This window comes from Lactuca saligna, chromosome 9, assembly GCF_052625555.1.
Source record: "Lactuca saligna cultivar CGN05327 chromosome 9, ASM5262555v1, whole genome shotgun sequence".
Lineage (NCBI taxonomy): Eukaryota > Viridiplantae > Streptophyta > Magnoliopsida > Asterales > Asteraceae > Lactuca > Lactuca saligna.
In genome coordinates this window covers 47,199,115-47,218,946 of record NC_136425.1, presented here as the reverse complement: position 1 = coordinate 47,218,946, position 19,832 = coordinate 47,199,115, and the positions used below count along the sequence as shown (strand labels likewise).

Sequence of the window (19,832 nt, the reverse complement as noted above, 5' to 3'; positions counted from 1 at the left end):
CATAGCATTAGTTTAAGTGAACTAGGAATTTGTAGGATTTCTAGACTTAAACTTAGAATGCTAAGTGGAATTTTGAGATGTGTGTCTGTTATATTTTAGACACGAGCACTAGTTTATTTTAGGAAAGTTGCCTAAAATGCTTTATGTGTTAAATGTTATATGTTGCCATAAATGATATTATTTGTTCGGATCTATGGTCTGTTGCCGACCGGATCTAGAAACTTTATGTGTGTAGGATTCTAAGCGTACGTCTACGAATTTAGAACTAGCATGTAAACGTTTTAGAGTGATAAGGATGATTTGAATATCTATCGTGAATAAGGATCTAATTTCACCTTATTCGGTGTGTAGATCAAAAATGGTGAGAACAAGAAGTGGAGTTGGAAATGCTGATGAAAACAGGAATCAACCACCAGTGATTGAGCAAATACCTGTCATAGCAGCAGCACCAGAGCCAATAACAATGGTTGGTGTACAAATGATCATTCAAACAATGTTGGATCGTCAAATGGAGGAAACTAGGCGGTTGCTTCAATAGAATCGTGAAGAACTGTCAATTCATGTGGAAGAGCCCGAATTAAATGAAGGGCACTCGGAAGGTGGAAACTTCAGTGGGTCTGTTGGTCAAGCCAACCCACCGATAGTTAGGCAAAACAACCATGATGGAAGGAATGATGGAATGGGACGCAAGTACAAGGACTTTCTGACTTGCAAACCATCGACCTTCACCGGAAAGGAGGACCCGATCGGAGTGATGGATTGGATCTCCGAAATGGAGTTAGCCTTTATGAATTATCGTTGCAGAGGCAAGTTGCAGACCACGTTCGTAGTACGTCAGTTCCGAGGTGGATCCGTTCGTTGGTGGAATACTCTAGGGAAGACTTTAAGCCCTAATGAGCCACTGCAATTGCCATGGGCAGAATTCTTGGTGCAGTTCAAGCGCAAGTTCTGCTCGGCTCAAAATCTGTTGGAACTAGAGAACAAGTTTCTGACATTGACGAAAGGCAACATGTTAGTTGATGAATACACTAATAACTTTACAGATAAGATGGATTTTTCTTTGCGCATCGTTCCAGATGAGCTGACAATGGTTGACCGGTATGCAAAGGGACTCTCATGGGAGTACGCAGTGCCAGTTCGTCAGGCACCTACTCTAGAGGCAGCTATTTGGGCCGCTAAGTCTGTTGAGAACATGATTAAGGGGAGAACCATCGACAAGGTTGAGGTTGGTGAGAATAGAAAGTTTGAGGGAACATCTGGTTCCGGTAAGAAAATAAAATTTTCGAAATCTGATTCGAAAAAGTTTGGTGGAGGAAAAGGAGGCGAAGCGAAGTGGTATGATAAGTGTAAGAAAAAGCACTTTGGGAAATGTAGCGAGGATGTAACCTGCTACAAGTATGGAAAGGTTGTGCATTTTGCCAATGAGTGTCCGAACAACAAAAGGATGTGTTTTGGTTGTAATGAAGAGGGGCATATTTTGAAAGACTGTTCGAAGAAGAAGGAGGCAGCTAAGCCCAACATTCCACCAAAACCAAAGTCGAGAGCCTTCCAAATGACACTTGAGGCTGCTAAAGATGAAGCTGATGTCGCATTAGGTACCTTTCTCGTAAATGAATTACCTGCTCAAATTTTGTTTGATTATGGAGCCAACTACTCCTTTATTTCGCATTAGTTTGGTAGAAAACTAGCTTTGCCTATTGATAGACTAGATAATGCTTTATTAGTCGAAGTTGCTAGTGACAAGTTTGTACCTGTTAGCCATCGTATGAAAAACATCTTAATCGACCTTAATGGGAATAAGTTTCACGAGGAATTATTGCCTATCGAACTTAATGGTTTTGACATCGTTTTGGGAATGGATTGGCTTAGCGCCAATGATGCCGAAATTTTATGCAAGAAGAAGATAGTTAAAGTAAACCCGCCTGGGAAAGATTTGTTTATGGTGTATGGGGACAAACGCCGAGTAAATTCTGGAATCATTTCCCTAATGAAAGCCAAAAAAGTGTTTGACCAAGGTATGTACATCATATTTAGCATTCGTGATTGATGCTAAGAAGGAAAAGAAGGTGATGCAGAGTATTCCAGTGGTGTGTGATTATCCGAAAGTATTTCCCGAAGATCTTCCTGGATTACCACCTGATAGACAAGTGGAGTTCATAATTGACTTGTTACCACGAACCACGCCAATAGCAAAAGCACCTTACCGATTAGCACCGACAGAGATGAAGGAGATAATGATGCAACTTCAGGAGTTATTGGACAAAGGTTTCATTAGACCTAGTTCATCACCCTGGGGAGCTCCGGTGTTATTCGTGAAGAAGAAAGATGGAAGTATGAGAATGCGCATCGATTACAGAGAGCTGAACAAGGCAACAATAAAGAATAAATATCCGTTGCCGAGGATTGATGACCTGTTTGATCAATTGCAAGGTTCGAGCTATTTCTCGAAGATCGATCTAAGGTCAGGATATCACCAGCTAAAAGTAAGAGAGCAAGATATCGAGAAGACTGCATTCATAACTAGATATGGACACTACGAGTTCTTGGTTATGTTGTTTGGACTAACCAATGCTCCGACAGCATTCATGGATTTAATGAATAGGGTTTGTAATCCGTTCCTTGATAAATTCGTGATAGTGTTCATAGACGACATTCTGATTTACTCGAAAAGCCAGGAGGAGCATGGCAGATACTTGCAAGAAGTGTTAGAATTTTTGAAGCAGGAGAAGCTGTATGCAAAGTTCTCCAAATGTGATTTTTGGATTCGTGAAGTCCAATTATTGGGTCACGTGGTCAACCAAGAAGGGATAATGGTTGATCCAGCAAAGATTGAAGCTGTAATAAAGTCGGAACAACCGAAAAGTCCCATGGAGATCCGAAGCTTTTTAGGATTAGTCGGATATTACCGAAGGTTTATCCAAGGTTTTTCTTCGATCGCTAGTCCATTAACAGCTTTGACCCACAAAGGAGCTACTTATGCTTGGAATGATAAGCAAAAAGAAGCATTCGAGAAGCTAAAGAAGAAACTATGCGAGGCACCAATACTTTATCTACCCGGTGGAGTTGAAGACTTCGCTATTTATAGCGATGCGTCAGGGGTTGGATTGGGTTGTGTTTTGACCCAAAGAGAAAAGGTGATAACATATGTGTCTCGACAGTTGAAGGAGCATGAAAAGAATTACTCGACTCATGATTTGGAGTTGGTAGCGGTAGTTTTCGATCTGAAAATATGGAGGCATTACCTCTATGGCACAAAGTGCAAACTTTTCACTGATCATAAGAGTCTCCAATATCTCTTCAATCAGAAAGAGTTAAATATGAGGCAACGACGCTGGCTAGAGTTACTCAAGGACTACGACTGTGAGATACTTTACCATCCCGGTAAAGCTAATGTTGTTGCTGATGCTCTCAGTCGGAAAGTCAATGTTGAGAGAAAAAGGCCAAGAGCGTTGAGAATAGAAGTTGTCTCGACAATTGTGGAGAGTATAAAGAAAGCTCAAGAGGAAGCTTCTGAGAAAAATGACCGAAAGGAGGAACGTTTGGGTAAAACGTTGGTGTTTGGTACAAACGGTCATGGACTGAAGGTATTCCAAGATTGTATTTGGGTACCTAAGTCAGGAGGAATTAGGGATCTTTTGATGGAAGAAGCTCACAAAACCATGTACTCGATTCATCCTGGTAGCACTAAAATGTATAGGGACCTGAAACCCTACTACTGGTGGCCGACGATGAAGCTTGATGTTGCAAAGTATGTGGCCGAGTGTGTGACTTGTGCGAGAGTCAAGACACAACATCAGAAACCATATGGGTAAATGGGAGGGCATTGCGATGGATTTTGTCACTAAACTACCCAGAACAAAGAATGGTCACGACATGATTTGGGTGGTCGTTGATCGATTCACTAAGAGTGCGCATTTCATAGCAGCTAATGAGAAATGGTCTATGGAAAAGCTTGCGAATTCTTACGTGAAGGAAATTGTGAGGCTTCACGGTGTTCCATTAACGATTGTATCGGATCGTGATAGTCGTTTCACCTCAAGGTTTTGGATAAGTCTACAAGAGGAAATGGGTACCAAGTTGTGTTTAAGTACAGCTTACCATCCCCAGACTGATGGTCAGAGTGAAAGAACAATACAAACACTTGAAGATATGCTGAGAGCATGTACCCTGGAATTCCTAGGTAATTGGGATGAACATTTATCTTTGGTAGAATTTTCCTACAACAATAGTTTCCACTCGAGCATAAAGATGGCACCTTATCAAGCTTTGTACGATTTCGGAGGCTTACGCCCCACATAAGGTTGTACGCCCAGCATATGGCGAGGCCTCAGCCTCCTATAAATAGGATGCGAGGGTTCCCGGTATTTTTGCTCATTTCTTCTCCTCTTTGTGCCGAAGCTCTGCGCGTAAACCCCCGAAGTCATCCCGACACCCCGGATCTCATATCCAAATTAAGAAGGAAGTTTCACGCTCCAGGGATCCCGAGAAGTGCGATTCCCGAGCCGAAGCTCTGCCCGCGAGAAGTTCGATTTTTGTAGAGATCTTCCAGATCTGCTGAGGATTACTACTTCTGTAAGCCGTAGTGCTGTCCGATCATCTTCTGATCAAGTGAGTGTGTAGTTACTTTCTTCTAACGCATAATTATGAAGTATTTTATACGAAATACGTGTTATGTGTATAATTTTGTGGTTATGTGTGTGAATGTGTATTCACTTTCTTCTATCTCATAGATATGATTTATTTTCTATGAAATACGTGTTATGTGTGTGTGCCTCATCTATTATGTGGAATATGTATTGATTAAAGCATGCTATACATGTTTTTAAACTATTTATAAAAATGTATATTTTTATCTACTAATATGTTGGGTAGAACATGGGTAGATAGTTGGTTTGTAATAAACAGATAAGAGACCTCGTTGTTGTTTTTATTCAGTCATCTAGCGGAGTTTAGATGACGACCACATACTTTTCTAGACAGTCTTGTGGAACGCTAGCAGGTTCGCCACCTGTAGGTGTTAATGAACTTGGGTGTTCATTCGCTGCACTCCATCCCCCTCATGGTTGCCTTATTTGACTTATATTGCTGAGGAACCCCCGAAGCATGTGTTGTCACCCCAATGAAATATTCTTAGACTAGGTCCCTTGTGTTAGTTATTTTAGGGACATAAAGTGAAAATAACGGGAATGGGTAATTGGGTTACTGTTGGTTGATGAAAATTAATTTAATTATTTATTGTGGGTTGAAAACCCTATATGATCACCAGGCTCCCAAGCCTGACCCACTCAGTTTTATTTGTATTACAGGAAGTGGCGCAAGGGCATAAGATGGATGAACCATCAAGTTGTTTTGTTTGCAAGTCTGTATATGTATATATTTGTTGAATGACTTGTAATGTTATCGTTTATGCTTTATGGTCTGTATCGGAACATGACATCCCGAGTTTTGATTATATAATGAAAATACATTTATTTTATGAAATGCTTTGGTAAACATTGTTTTATCACGTTTTGTTTTTGGGAACAAATTCCGCAACTCTTTCAAATCAAAAGGATTTACTCTGAAATTATTTTAAAAGCATAAATGAAAATCAATATTTTTTGGCCGAGATTTTGGGGATGTCACAACTGGTTCTAAGGCTTGGAAGCAAGAATTTCATTCATAACCTTGGAAGGAGGAGCATTAAGGCAACTAAACTCTATACTTCGATTTTTCATTAGATTTTACTATGTCAAATACTTTGAATTTCATTGTTGTGATTTTGTTTGCTGAAATCATGAGTTAAATACTCATGACTTTCGTTTAGCCTAGGATGCATTAACTATTTGTGGTTGATTTATGGTTTTGGATTTAGATATTTGGTTATTTGTTGATTTAGCTTATTAAATAACCTCAAGTACTTTTGATAACTAATTTTCTCTACTTATTATTGAATTTAATTAAGTTAGTTTGACTATCTACTTAGTTGAATTTGAATCTTATGATCTTGTGGATTGCAAAATTGTAGGACTAGAGTTTTGAACAAAACTTAGGATTAAGTAGAAAAGTTTGGTAAAAGGTATAATAGTTAGTATATGATGACAAATCATATATAGAATTGAATCAATAAACTAATTTGATCAATCAATTATAAGTCTAATCAATTCGAACCGAACACTCGTAAACTTGTAAGTTTGTTCGCTTAATCTTCAAATAAATAAGCTAGTTAGCTAAAGGATTAAGTTAGTGAATACTAACTTGGTCATCTTAGGCATCGGTAACTAAAGAAACTAGGGATAATGTCACTGTAACACATGAAACTTTCATCAATTGGCTAATTTGGTCCTTAAAGTTTTTTTTGGTACATTAGGCCAGTAAACTCATAAGTGACCTTTTAATTATACCCTTTTATCAAGTTTTAGAAGGTTTCCCGGTTGACCTTTAATATATGTGAAATAATATATATTTTTTTTGTCTAATCCAATGCCACGTGAGATATGTCACATCAATTAATGATATAAGAAGCTTAATGTTGGATTAGTGTCTAAGTCCATAACTATTTTGGTATGTACTTGACTCGATTGTGCATGATCCTTTTGGGTTGCCTTCACACTGGTGACTAGACATGATGATTGTTGTGGAAAGAGGCTGGTTTATTGTTAAGAATGATAAATTAGGGTATAAATATGGTTTTTTAATATATTATATGAATAATATATTAATTTGGAATCATATTATTAATTAGTATTTAATCAGAAATTAATTTAGAATTAATTTTGGGATTAAAGGAACTGACTGAAAGTGCAGGGGCTGTTTTGTAATTATTTAATAGTTGAGGCTTTGGGACATTGGATCACCTTTATTAAGGCTTGAACGAAAATCCTAGAAGGATCTAGGAGTTTTCGTCCAAGGGCTTAAGGAAAGGAGTCCATGGACTTGCTTAGGCCCTAAGCTAAGGGATTAGGGTTTACACCTTGAAACCCTAGTTAGCCTTAAGTATAAATAGCACCCTAACGCACTAAGATTTCGTCCAAGCTTTGGGAAACCCTAAAAGGGATGAATTCTAGGGCAAGATACCCTTCTCTCCTCTCTCCTATATTCATCCTTTCACCTAGTGTGTTTGTGAGCCATTAGAGGTACTACACTTGTGGTACTTGCTTTCAAAGCCAAGGAGATTCAAGGAACTAGTTGTTATTAATATATAACAACAAAATGTATGTATTCTATTATTCTATGTGGATTTCAAAAATACTACTAGCATGCCAGGTTTATTTTTGTGGTCATAAAGTTGTATAACTAATAGTGAAAACATAAATCCAACTATAGGGTTGCATGCACACATAGGATTGTTTGTATAAATCACATTAGTGGTATCAAAGCCATTGGTTTTTGCTTTCAATTAGATTTATTCAAATGTATGAACTTGACATATTAAAGTTTATAGCTAGTAAACCCTAGGGCTTGGTAATTTTCGCAATTAGGGTTGCAAAACCCTAGTTGGTGATTTTTTGATATGGTTTTTAAACCCATTCCTTTGCCTCCGTATTTTCGAAATTAGGGTATGTAACCCTAGGGTTTTTCGAAAATCATATGTCCCCAAGATTAGATCCTAAATTTTAGGGATTTGGATAATGTCATATTTTGTAATTATCCTTTAAATGTTTAAATTTGGTAATTAAAGATTTTGATTTATCACATCCCATAATTTCAAATTCTAGGGGATTTGAGGATATCCTTACCAAAATAAAAGATAATTGTCAAATTAATTAAATAATCATTTAGTATGTCATAAACTTGATTTATTTGAATTATTTGATAGATTATCTTGCATGAAATTCAATTAGGTCATATTTAGATAATTACTAATTAATTGGTTAATTATTATTATTATTTGTAATTTGATCTAGAATGTTCTTGATTATGTTTTGAAAAGTTTCAACACTTTCCCTCAGGTTTTGGAATTTAAATTGTTTGATTAAAAAGTTTAATTTTGAAATGTTAAATTCTAAAACCCTAGTATTTTGAAAAATTCAAATTACACCCTTATGGTTTTATTACTTAATTAAAGTGTATAATTAAAAGAGATTTAATAAACCCATAAAATTTTGGTTTACATTTAATTAAATTAAAAGTATAATTTATTAAATTAGACCACCTAGTATTTTAAAAGTGTAAAATACACCTTATATTATATATAACATTAAAAGTCTAATATCATATATGTATAACTTAAACTGCTAGTCTTACCGTTAGTAGGCCTCATTCACGATGCCAATCTATAAAGGGGGTATAAGGTTATGGCCTATAAAATGGTCGTTTAATGGGTGTCCACTCTCACCCACCGCTTCCTTGATTGATGGAGGGTCGTTAGCCGAACGGGTAGGATATGGCAAACCCTTTCCACTAAAAGTATAAAGAAGTATAAAGTAACTAAATGTTTTTACAAAATTCTCAATCTTAGTTACTTTAGGCAAAGGTGAATTGATGCAATTCCATGAAAGTACACTTTGTGCCCTTGCGAAGACGTTAGTGGAGCGTGTGTGGTTAACCGACACACTAAATGGTTATAAGCAAAGGTAGCAAAGGGTGACTCAATGTTTTTCATAGTTCGGTGGAGCGTGTGTGGTTAACCGACACATCGAATAGGTGACTGTAACATTGGGGGCACCATGTAAGTTTGCATGGTTATTCACACCCTGTTTTTTGATCCTCGGCATCCCAGTCACAAATCGAGGGGCATATCGAGATTTAAACATGCCATTGAAAAGTTTAATGAATCTCAATGGATCTAGGATTTTTTCAATACATTTAAAACCTAATCTCTTTTTCATTTTTCATGGTGGAAAATTAGTGAATCGTCATTCATTTACATTTAAATGTTTTGCAATTTGAGTTACGACAATCCCTCTCCCAAGTTTTGGAATAATGTGTTGGGTCCTAGCCTTAATATCTCATTTGGGTGATTTATTAAGGATTCAATCAATCAACTTAACTTGAATTTTCTCCCGTTTTGTAGATGTCAAAGTATGACAACTATGGTCTTCCCAATTTCCACATGAAGATGATATTCCACGATTCGATCGAGGAACAAGAGATCATGCTTCACTCCCTCCACCTCCTCCAATTATTCTCCCTACCCCACAAGTTCAAAGGCTTGAAAAGTACAAGCTCACTCAAGCCTTATTGGAAATTAAGCACGAATATAGGAGACCTGTGTGTGCACACGTCTTAGAGATGAAGTCGCACATTGATAGGTTAAGGATGTTGGGTGTAGAGATTTTAGGTGAGTTGGTTGTTGACTGGGTTCTTCAGTCGCTTCCTGAATCATATAGTGAGTTTGTTAGAGAGTACTATATGATGGATCACGATGTGACCCTCATTGATCTCACCTATTTGCTTATAGCTGCTGAATCAACAATGATTTGGTGTGTTGGTCAAGAAAATTTGTACGGTGAATCAAACTCCCAAACTATAATGGACACTGGCAACATCGGAAGTCTAGAAGGAACTAAGTCTATGATTGTCCAATGTGTTGTGCCAAAAGAGTCCATTTGCTTTTATTGCCAAGAGAAGGGGCATTGGAGACGAAGTTACCCTAACTACCCGAGAGATCTAAGAGATGGGAGAGCAAGACGTATGACTCTACTTCAGGTAAAATCCATTAACTAACTCTTTTAAGTTCCTATTCTAGATTCTTAATACATGATGTGATAAGATTACATTTTGATGTTTTGTAGGATCGAAGAAAAGAGAAGAAGCTTAAGGGAAGAAGTGAGCTGAATCTGATCGTAAAGAAATGGATTTCGATCGCGTTGCTTGAAGATTAGATTCTTGAGTTACTAATTGCAGTTAAAAAAGATTGCTAAGAAATATGTAATGTGACATCCCCAATTTCACGGCCAGAAAAGATCGATTTTGTTTATGCTTGTTTGAAAAATCAGCGTAATATTTTACATAAAAGTGTTGCGGAATTTGTTCCCAAAATAAAAATATGATAAAGATTTATCAAAGCATTTCCGTAGAAATATATTTCATTAAAAAGACTCAGGATGTCATGTTCGATACAGATCAAAAGCATAAACAATACATTATAAGCCTTACAACATTTATTTACAACTATTGACCTATAATCTAAAAATCCCTCATCATTATCCAAGTTATGCTCTGGGTCCACTACCTGTAAAACAGAAAGCTGAATGAGTCAGGCTGGGAGCTTGGTGAACATATAAAGTTTTCAACCCACAAATAATAATAAATTTATTAATTTCATCGATTAACAATAAATTTATTAATTTTATCAAACCAACAATAACACTGATTACCCATTCCCGTTATCCTCACTTTACGTCCCTAAACACCTATACAAGGGACCTAGTCTAAGGATGTTATCATCAGGATGAACTTTACTACTAAGATCTTATTTTTTGGACGTTTTATCTAGGGTTGATAAAACACTTTAGGAAATGTTTTTTTAAAAGAAAAAAGGATTATTAAATCAATACAATCAAATAAAAGTCAAAAACTATAAAAGCCTGTGCACTCACCAATATTATGTTGACCGTTTTAAAAAATACATGTATTATCAGGAAGACAAGTGTGGAGGATTGTTGCGTCAAGGAGGAAGATATATTCAATGAAGCTGTTGGAGTTTAATTTCATCTGTTTATCGTCTAAATGATGTTTAGGTTGTATGCTTGTATTTTAAAACAATGTAACCCCAATACAATTTAAATAAAAAGAAATGTTTGCAATATACCTTTGCGTTATGTTCTCTCTCTTTCTAAAAAGGATTAAGAATAAATTATCAAAGTGCTGTATCGAAAACAAGTCAAAATCAATATGTAAGTCCCTCATAATTTATTAGATTATAAGTTATAAGCTATAAGTTGAAAATGCTTATGAAAAATCATAAGCTAAAGTTATAAACTATAAGTTGAAAAGTGCTTGTGAAAAGTTTTAAGTTTAAATTATTTTATATTATTATTTATATGTTTAAAAAGTACAATCATAACTTATATCTTATTTTCCGACATCGAAAACGCTTGACACCCTCTAAAATCATTTTAAAATTAAACATTTTTTATTTTTTAATGTTTGAAAAATATATATTTATCTGTAAGTTCTATTATGTTTTTATCATACTTTAAAATTTTATTTAAGTGATGCAGTATATAGTTATTTTTCAAAAATTTTAAATAGGTTAATCTAAATTTAACCCATTTAAATGGTTGAGTTAAAAAATATATAAACAAATTAAATCGGATAACAATCTATTTATCTATCTGAAACCTATTTATCTAAAAATATATTTTTGTAGTTTCTATTTATGAAATAATATATTGGACCTAACCCAATATTACAAAAATTTCAAACATTTATGTTATACCACTTACCATCGTCCTATCTTTATTAGCACACCTCCAAAACCTTTTTAATGCGGGAAAAAAACCCGCTGTCAGATTAGCAAAATCCAATCTCAAACTTCAAGACTTCCACACGACTCCAGTCTTCACCGTCCGATCAACATCCCAAATAACCTACGGTCCAAAATCACGATCCGCGTCAAACTATTTCAACCAACCACAACGCGACTTCTACCCTATATATAATAACCCCAATCAATCAATCTTTCCATCATCAGCACAGAAGCCTTTCTCATTTTACAGATCTATCAAACGCAAAACCAAACACCACCGATCGCAATGGCACCAAAGGCGGAGAAGAAGCCAGCGGAGAAGAAGCCTGCAGCGGAGAAAGCTCCAGCAGAGAAGAAGCCCAGAGCCGAGAAGAAGCTTCCGAAGGACGCCTCCTCGACTGATAAGAAGAAGAAGAGGAACAAGAAGTCGGTAGAGACCTACAAGATCTACATCTTCAAGGTTCTGAAGCAGGTTCATCCCGATATCGGAATCTCAAGCAAAGCTATGGGGATCATGAACTCATTCATCAATGATATCTTTGAGAAGCTTGCTCAGGAGTCGTCAAGGCTCGCTCGTTACAACAAGAAGCCAACTATTACTTCAAGGGAAATTCAGACTGCTGTGAGACTTGTTCTTCCTGGTGAATTGGCCAAACATGCCGTGTCTGAAGGTACTAAGGCTGTAACTAAGTTTACTAGCTCTTAGAGTCGTAGACGTTAGGGTTTGGTACTCTATGCGTCGTAAATTTAGGTTTAAAATGGCGTCTTAATGTAAAAAACCGAATCGCAGAAGTAGCAAAAGTTTGTAATGATCCGGTTATAAATGATATAATGAATTAAGTTAAATAATTTTGCTTTATTTGAAGTGTCTTTAATTCGGTGATTTTGCCATAATTTGCTCACATTGCTCATTTTTTCTCGATTTTGCTCTCGATTTTTTTGGGGGTTTTGTTTTGTTGCGGTGACTTTTTGTTTACTTTTCTATTACCAAGGATTTCAATCGAACGTCTCTGTCGGGGGTTTCAAGTGTTCATAATCGTGGTCCTATAACAGTAGGTTTCCTGTTCACGTTTAGATCTTAATTTCAGGGAAAAGCCTCAATTCTATGAATGTTTTAGAGGGAGAAACGCCTGTGTTGAAGTTTGGGACTTTGCCCAATTTTGGCCTGAATTTGCTCCATTTATGTTTTTTTTCTAAGTTTTAATATTGTTCATTTTTTTTTTTGTTGCGTTTGTGCCGTGATACATAGAAATACAACCGATTTATTTTGTTCCTTTGTAAGATCATTATTGTTGTAGCCAATCTTAAGAATTATATAAAAACCTATTTTTACGAACATATATGCTCTGATGATTTAACAAAAATTGTTTCCTACAATCACTACTAAACTTGTTAAAGTTATGTAAACGGTTCAGTTGTACTAAGAGAGGGTAATTGTTTTCTTGTTTTTCTTTTTGGTTTGAAGCATACAATTATGGTTGGTAATAGAAGGTTTTTCTGGTTTCTAGCTTATTTTTCTGGCCAAGTATGATTTTTTTTGTCATCTTCTCCGGGCCAGAATAGCTTTTCCTGCTATTTGAGTTCTTGACACATTTTTCAGATTTCTTTTTTCTCTTGTTCCCTCTCTTATATTTTGTTTCCAGATTCGTGGGTTTTTGTATATGTTCATAGTTGAAGAACACACACATGCAAAATGATTCAAATATTTGATTCTCGTTAGAGTTTGTTTATCGTTAGAAATGAGTTAGGGTTTGAACTCGAGGAAGAAGAAAGGTTCAAGAAACAAAATGAAGAGTTTAAGAAACGAGATCTGAAAAAACTACCATGGATAAACTCAAAATCTGCCATAGATGAACTTGATTTCACATGTTTATGTGTGAGAAATCAAAAACTGAAATTGTGTTTTAGGGTGTGTTCTTCAACGATGAACACAACCCCTTATCAACTCGATTTTCTGATGAGGTTTTACAAACAACCAAAAAGAAATTGTCTGATGAGGTTTTCCAAACAGAAAATCAACACCAGCCCCTTCATCAACTTTGATTTCTGATGAGATTTTTTTCTTGAATCGATTTCCATGGCAGCTTTGAGTTCATCAACTTTGATTTTTGATTTCTAGGGTTTCAGAAATCTTTCCAAGAACAAGAATACAAAAAAACCCATGAATCTGGAAACAAAAGATAAGAAATAGAGAAACAAGAAATCTGAAAATTGTGTTAAGAACTCAACTCGCCAGAAAAACTATTTTGGTCGGAGATGACCGGAAAATCATACTTGGTCGGAAACCAGAAAAACCTTTTATTACCGGTCATAATGGTATGTTTTAAATAAAGAAAAACATGTTTAATGGTTAACCGAAGGGGTGAAATATGTACCAAAAATATAATCAGTTTTTCAAGTCATTATCCCTTTCTCAAATACCAAAACAAGACGATTAATTCATTCATGAAATATTTGATGCATATTCTCATTATTTATACATTTTTTCATGTATTCATTTACTTAAAACTATAGATGCCAAATGATTAAAGTAGTTTAGTTTTTTTTGTAATTATGGGAAAACTATTTAAGATAAGTCATGAACTGCAAAACATAAACTGAATAAAGTGACTAGTGAAATCGGAATTCAATACATAAATAAAAAGGAGGCTAGGCTAATTTTGTGGTGGCACAAAAAGAACTTGATCTCAAGCTCTGCCGCCATTTACACTTGATAAAAAAAGAAACAAAAAAAACTTGCTGAAATCCAAAAATGGCTGGCTATGGCTACTATTAATATTACTAATCTTCAAGCTCAATGATCTTGACAACAGAATCATCACCAACTTTCTGGCAAACAACAACACGATCATGCGACTTTATAACACCAATGTTCCTTCCATGATCCAGAGCCACTTTCAAAACCGTCTCATTTGTTGCACTTGTGCCTTCCGCCTACATCGATTCAAGTTATTTATTAAAAATGGAATTTTGTTAAGCGTAAGTATAAGTGGTTGTTAAATAAAGAGTTGTTGGTTCTTACAGGGTGTCGTGGATCTGCAAGCATTGGGAAAAGACCTCTAATGATGAGCGATTGCCTTGCCTATAATAAAATTACCAAAAACCCCACAGGATTAGTTTGCCTTCAACAACAATAGTTTGATTTAGTAGAAAGAGTAGATAATATGATTACTTAGTTAGTTACCTCAAAAGCACCAGTAAATGTCCAACGAAGTTGATTTGTCTTCAACCTTGGAATAACAACAGATAGCACAGGCATGGTAGGTCTGTACTTGGCAATTAACCTGCATTTTTCATCCAACTCAGAAAATATAAACACATACATATTCATTTCAACCAGAGAGGTCATTTATGTCTTTTTTGCACATATAGAGAGAGCAAATCCTTTTCCTTTCCTTTCCTACATGTACTACTTTCTAGGGTGGGATAAAATTTTCCAAATCTGTCCCTCTCTCACACACACACATACCTTGCAGCTCGTCCAGACGACGTGAAGCAAATGATAACGGATGCTTTCACCTTGATGGCAGCACGCACCTAAAATAGATCCCATGACCAATTAATATTAATATATGATCTTTTAATTAATGATTTAAAAAGGATATTATTATTATGTGATCTTGAAATCGAATACCGCAGAGGAAGCAATGGATTCCATGTGGCTCATTGGTTCGCCAACATATTTAACAGTTTTCTTGAAATATGAATCTTGATTGTACACTTTCTCAGACTGCATACCATTACCATACAATAAATAATATTACAACATCAAAAATTCAATTTAAAAAAAAAATGAAGAAATCACATTAATGGAAGAAATCAATACCTCACCACAAATTTTACCAACAATAGAGATACTCTCAACAGGGTACAACCCCCTCATTGTCTCTGCACCTAGAAGGATTGCATCAGCACCTAAAAAATTTTCACAAACATAAAAACATGTCATTCCTTCCTTTATAAACATTCAGTTTGGATATTTAGTTATTTATTATATTTACCATCTAAAACAGCATTGGCAACATCAGTGGCCTCAGCACGAGTAGGCCTTAAATTATCAGTCATGCTATCCACAACGCGGGTAACAACCGCAGGTTTCCCAGCCATGTTGCATTTGTAAACAGCTGCTTTTTGAAACAAAAACACCTGTTCATAAAATCTTGTAAGCTACCAACTTAATTTTCATATTTTGTTTTTTTTAATTTTACTTTAAAGTTTAAACAAAGCTGACCTTCTCTGGTGGAAGGTCAATCCCCAAATTTCCTCTAGCAAGAATAATCCCATCTGCTTCTTGAAGGATTTCATCAAAATTTACTAGTCCCTGTAGTATATGTTACACAGTTTCAAAAAGTTAATACCTTCATTCTTGACATATATTAATATGAAAAATTACATCAAATAAGCAACTCTCACCTCTACGTTCTCAATCTTTGCGAAAATCTGAGTTTGACTTAGGTCACCTAATTTAGAAAGATATTCGCGCGCCTTTAACATAAAAAGAGAATCATGAATCAGATATGGAAAAAGTGGAAACAATCACATGCAATTTGCAAATAAAATAAATTGTAAATGTAACGCGTACTTGTCGAATATCTTGACCACTGCGTGTGTGTGACAAAGAGAGGAAGTCAACGTTGTTTTTAACTCCCCATGTGCTAATAACCTACAGTTAATCAAAATTTATAAGAGCCATGTAATTTGAAGGATAACCATATAACAAATTGAATATATTTGAGATGATTTAGTTTACCTCCTTATCTTTATCATTGAGTGTGGGTAGATCAATGTGAACTTGAGAGACATGTAAAGTGTACAATGTCCCAGCAAGAACAGCAGAGTTCTTTATCAGACACACAACATCATCACCTTTGACCTCTGAAACCTGGCATTGCATAAGGTAAGGAAATTTCTAATTAGGAAACAAAGGGATAGTGAATAAACGCGTGGATTTATATAACTTTTGCATATAGAAAGCACTAAGTTTTGTATATGAATAATGAAATACTATATGTGGCTATTTTTAATGGTGATTTACCTCAAGCCAAACAGATGTTGTTTCACTTCCTGTAAACAGGTATTGGCCAAGGAAAATGGTGTCACCACTTTTTACTGCCTGCAAATATCAAAGGTTACTTTAAATTTGATTCAAATTATAATGGAAAATCGCTTCGAGTATTTGTTATTAAATCTATATAACAAAGTATTACCTTAGCTAGTCCACTGAAATTGATAGGCAAAAGATTTGAAGATGCTTCTTTCTCTTGATCGGGTGTTAGAACCACAAAGGAATCTGCTTCAAGTGGTATAGGTTGATCACTTTTGTTGACAACAAGGAGCTCTGGGCCAGTTGTATCTAACATAACCTGGTTATTTAGGGAAGAACATGAATTCATTAGTCTCTGATATATTTATGCTTATAAAGATAATGTTAAGTATGATTCATCAGGTGAACTGGTAATGAAGCTTACAGCACACAGCTTCTTCGTTTTTTTGATAGCGAGTTTTAGGTTTTCCAATGTTTCCTGGTGAAACTCAGCATCACCCCATGTAAAATCAAATCGTGCCACTACAAGCAGAAAAGTAATAAATGTCACAAAAAAGAACTCAAAAGAGGGCGAATCAGTGTCCACAAAGCAGTAGTTCAAATTTATGATGAAACTGTAAAGTAAATCTGAAAGTATTTAAGAGAATAATTATTTCAGATTTAACTCGAAGTAGGATGGAATTTCAACATACGATTCGAAAAAGTGACTTTCCATATTCAGAATCAGAAATATTCCGAGTAAAAGAGAATTAAGATAAACAATTTTATGCGAATTTGAGCAAGCGAAAATTAAGGTCAAATTTTTCTTAATTGAATATCGGTTGCCCATCGTGTTGAAAACTGTCACTATCTTCCCTAAAAAAATAAAAAATAAAAAAACAATTAACCAAACGCTTACTCAACAATCATTTTTTTATATCAGTTTTTAGTCATGTGTATTATCCCACTACACTTAGACTGTGAACTCCAGATCCATGCTTCGGAAGGAGAAACTGAGAAAGCAGAAGAAAATTACCAGACATTCCGGCCATGAGACATCGGGAAATAACCTCCACAGATCTCGATTTCGGTCCGAGAGTACCAACGATCCTAGTCATTGAGGGAAAGTAACTCTGCGAACGAAGATCACGAGTTTAACAAAGTAATTACAAAAAAATTAGAATCGGAAAACGAAGAAACAAACTTACAGGTCTGGATGGCTCGAGAATTGAGGCCATACGTATCGGTTCTTCGAGAAGCAAGTGATTGGAGTTCATGATTATGGATCGAAACCGAAGAAGAAATCAGAAATGCAGAGTGGGTGGTTGGTTTTAGTTTTAGGGGAAATGCAAAAGGAATTGTTTATTTAAAGCGAGTGGGGGTGGCGGAGAGAGTCGTTGTATAGTCACTTTCCATCCTTGAACCACCCGAATTTGACCCAAGTTCCAGGTTTTGGCCGTTTGTTTGCGTAAAAATAGTAAACAGTAATAAAAAAACAAGGGATGATTACAACAACTAAAAAGAAAAAAGAAAAAAAGATGATATTTTGATATTCTTTTGGTGAAATAGAACTAATATTTTTTTAATAATAACTTAATTTAATGTTTTTTTTTTTTATAAAAACGGCTTTTAATAATAACTTATTTAAAAAAAAAAAATTTCTTTTATAAAAACTTTTTTTACGTGCATGTTAATTTTGTAATTGTTTAAATTGAAATGATATTTTTAAGGATGAAGATATGCAAATAAAAATATTCTCATGGTTGACCTATGATATCACTTATATTATTTAAAATTATTTTGACTTCATTATTAATTTTATATCTAGCTAAATGACATTTTTAATAGTTAATTTTTTCTTATAGTTTTTATTTTTATTTTTATAAATTTAACTAATTTATTTTCATCCATGACACCCCATTTAGTTAGCCATTTTTAAAGACAAATTAAATTGCATTACGAGACATTTGTTTTATAAAAATACGAAAAAATTGTTACATTATAGTAATACGCAAGTGTTGTTTATTTATATATACAAAATACAAAAATGTTATGTTATAATTATAAAATAAAAAACATAATATACTCATCATAAAAATTATATTTCATAAATGAAATTTCATCAACTATTTAACAGAAGTATCTAATTAATAAAAATAAAAAATATTTAAAATTAAAATATAACTAAAAAGATAAAATATAATATAATTAAAGAAGACCAAGTTGGATATAAAAAACATATATTGACCGATATATATTCAATAATCAATAAAAAACTATATTTCACCGATGATATTAAGCCGTTAAAATTTATCAAACAAAGAATAATTAGCTAGAAAAAAAGTCATGTCTCCATGTGTAGAATTATACACGAGATAATTTAATTAGTTATGTTAAGTTTTAGAACGAAAAATATATATTGTTTAATTATGTCCATCAAATATTTTGGAGCTAATTATTGTTTTGGTTTTTGGTTATATATATATATATATATATATATATATATATATATATATATATATATATATATATATATTAAGTTTTAGACCGAAAAATATATATTGTTTAATTATGTCCATCAAATATTTTGGAGCTAATTATTGTTTTGGTTTTATATATATATATATATATATATATATATATATATATATATATATATATATATATATATATATATGCGAAAATGCAAATAATTTGCGAAAACACGAAAAAAACCTCAACATTATCTTTTTAAACAATAATTCATCCAAACTTTGAAATACATAATGATAATCAATAATAGATGAGAAATTATGTCATATTAGCAAAGTATGACTTTTGACATTTTAATTATGAAAACGTGAATTTAAAAATGGTTAAAGACGTGAAATTTTTTTTATTAAAAACGTTTTTAAATATATATTATCATAACACAATCCAATGTAAACTTATTATGTTTAATTTATTGCTAATAAGTTTATTTTTTATAGTACATGTGTTTAATTTTTATAAAAAAAATTTGTTTTCACGTTTACGCAAGATATTTATATTTACGCATGAACCTACTTATATATATATATATATATATATATATATATATATATATATATATATATATATATATATATTTCTTTCAAAAATAAGCTTTAATGAACCTTTGACATAGAGATTTTTCAAAGATTTTATATGTGTAAATACGAATCTACACCTTTTACTCATCGCTCGAGAAGTTATAAAAATGCTTATAAACCGTTTAATTTTAGTTGAAAAAGGTTTTGAAACACAATGTGCGGAAACTACACTCTCATTGTAGTTTTCAAATAATTAAAAAAGATAATAATGAAGAATTAGGTCCCAAAAGTTCCAAAATAAAGTGATTTTTTTAAAGAGCGAGATAATATCCAAACTAATATCATAACATAGTTCAAATCTCTA

At 34.0% G+C, this 19,832-nt stretch overlaps 2 protein-coding genes across 3 annotated transcripts; one reads left to right on the top strand and one right to left on the bottom strand.

Moving 5' to 3' along the window:
• The first annotated feature begins 11,605 nt into the window (after positions 1–11,605).
• LOC145015647 (histone H2B.3) lies at positions 11,606–12,254 on the top strand. The gene has a single exon (XM_078974118.1). It carries the CDS (start codon positions 11,682–11,684, stop codon positions 12,099–12,101), a length of 420 nt encoding a protein of 139 aa, XP_078830244.1. The 5' UTR covers positions 11,606–11,681; the 3' UTR covers positions 12,102–12,254.
• Positions 12,255–13,974: 1,720 nt separating this feature from the next.
• Positions 13,975–17,822, bottom strand: LOC145015363 (pyruvate kinase 1, cytosolic-like). Of its 2 annotated transcripts, XM_078973829.1 has the most exons (16): positions 17,627–17,822; positions 17,455–17,551; positions 16,864–16,961; positions 16,603–16,758; positions 16,431–16,508; positions 16,146–16,277; positions 15,978–16,058; positions 15,809–15,880; positions 15,627–15,716; positions 15,397–15,541; positions 15,222–15,310; positions 15,030–15,125; positions 14,865–14,932; positions 14,580–14,679; positions 14,418–14,477; positions 13,975–14,329 (listed from the first exon to the last, which is right to left on the bottom strand). In XM_078973829.1, exons 1-16 carry the CDS (start codon positions 17,693–17,695, stop codon positions 14,177–14,179), a joined length of 1,584 nt encoding a protein of 527 aa, XP_078829955.1. In that variant the 5' UTR covers positions 17,696–17,822; the 3' UTR covers positions 13,975–14,176. The 2 variants fall into 2 exon arrangements, with proteins under 2 accessions (XP_078829955.1, XP_078829956.1); XM_078973830.1 differs by lacking the exons at positions 17,455–17,551; positions 17,627–17,822 and adding an exon at positions 17,132–17,230.
• Positions 17,823–19,832: the final 2,010 nt, after the last annotated feature.